Source organism: Perkinsus marinus (genome assembly GCF_000006405.1).
Source record: "Perkinsus marinus ATCC 50983 genomic scaffold scf_1104296935212, whole genome shotgun sequence".
Lineage (NCBI taxonomy): Eukaryota > Perkinsozoa > Perkinsida > Perkinsidae > Perkinsus > Perkinsus marinus.
The window spans coordinates 1-1,305 of NW_003214553.1; the positions used below are offsets into that span (position 1 = coordinate 1).

The 1,305-nt window shown below is 48.2% G+C and overlaps 1 protein-coding gene across 1 annotated transcript; it reads left to right on the plus strand.

The window, feature by feature from the left end:
- Positions 1-133: 133 nt before the first annotated feature.
- Pmar_PMAR000585 (hypothetical protein) lies at positions 134-1,151 on the plus strand (the record flags this gene model as incomplete). Its single annotated transcript, XM_002784512.1, has 6 exons — positions 134-227; positions 309-481; positions 526-645; positions 692-798; positions 859-924; positions 1,091-1,151. The coding sequence occupies 6 exons, from the start codon at positions 134-136 to the stop codon at positions 1,149-1,151; spliced, it is 621 nt and encodes a 206-aa protein (XP_002784558.1).
- Between the last annotated feature and the right edge of the window lie 154 nt (positions 1,152-1,305).

Sequence of the window (1,305 nt, forward strand, 5' to 3'; positions counted from 1 at the left end):
CTTAGTTCCAGGAACTGCCGTTTTCTTTCGTGAAATGCTTTGGTCACTTGGTGCACTTCTGTGGAGGAGGATGATGGGCTCGCAGCGGTTGCTCAAGGATTTCAGTGTGTTGTTCCGGAGCACTGCGGTATACATGGTGACCATATTCAGCCGTCCGGAAGTGGAGGACGAGTTGCAGCAGCCGTCAGATCCTACCTGTCATGATCAGGCTCCATCGTCGGCCAGAGGTAGTAACAACTCTATAATGTCATTATGAACTCATGTCATCGTGAACTATGGAGATATGTCGCTTGGAACAGTTGGTGCAGGTATAAGTGAGGAAGTGATGGCTGTCGTACAGATGGATGTGCGGGCCCCTAACATGGACGACAGAGGCACATCCAAAAGCGTTATGGTGACGCCTCATACTCAGAGGAAGTTGAGTCTTAAGAAAACTCGTCGGCATCTACCGGTAAAGATCGAAAGTAAAGTGGTGGATGGAGTAGGAATGCTTGGCGTTTACAAGTTGTCATGTACGGGATTTAGGTACTATACGTTACTCCACAAGACACTCAACGGTCTAGCGAGCTCTTAGTCGCCTCACTTGCCTTGGCGTCCGCTAGTAGGCTGAATCTAGTCGAGGCCAAGATCGAACGCTTCCTTAAAGTGAGGGATAGTGAGCAATTGTCCTATGGACCATATTTCGTGGTAGGCGAAGCATTCCGAGATGAATGCCTTAGCAGCTAATCTGCATAGCTGGCATCTCAACTCGGTATCAGATGAGATATTCAAGTCGGAGAGAGTCTTGCATACCCTAAGGTAGTAAATCTGTCGCACGTGGCAGCCGCAGCAGCAGGATGAAGTGTTATCCACTTGTAGATATCAGCTTAATCTAGGAGAGGCTGATCTACTCGATGTCCCTGAGATACTCTGGGAGTTTGACGGGTAGTGGAGATTTGGGCTGTACCACGTAAGCGATATGCAGGTCCGAAAGGCTGTTCGAGCAAGTCGTGAACAACTTCGACCTCAAAAGGCGTATCGGGCTTTTGAACCTCAGACTATCATACCACTCAGATTTTATGGCTGCTTTTGGAGAGCATGTCCGACACAGGTTTGATTTATTTCCCTTCGATGAGGGTGGCATCCCTATTCTAGGCATTCCAATCGTTTAGAGAAGATCATCATAATCCTCATTGCGTTCGAGACAGCGTTGGCCTTGTATCATGGCGGTCCACCAGAAGCTGTCGTGAGCTGGTGTCGACGACCCTTCACTAAGCTGGATGCTTGATTAACTTAGAGATGTCAAATTGCACTTTATAGCTCTAA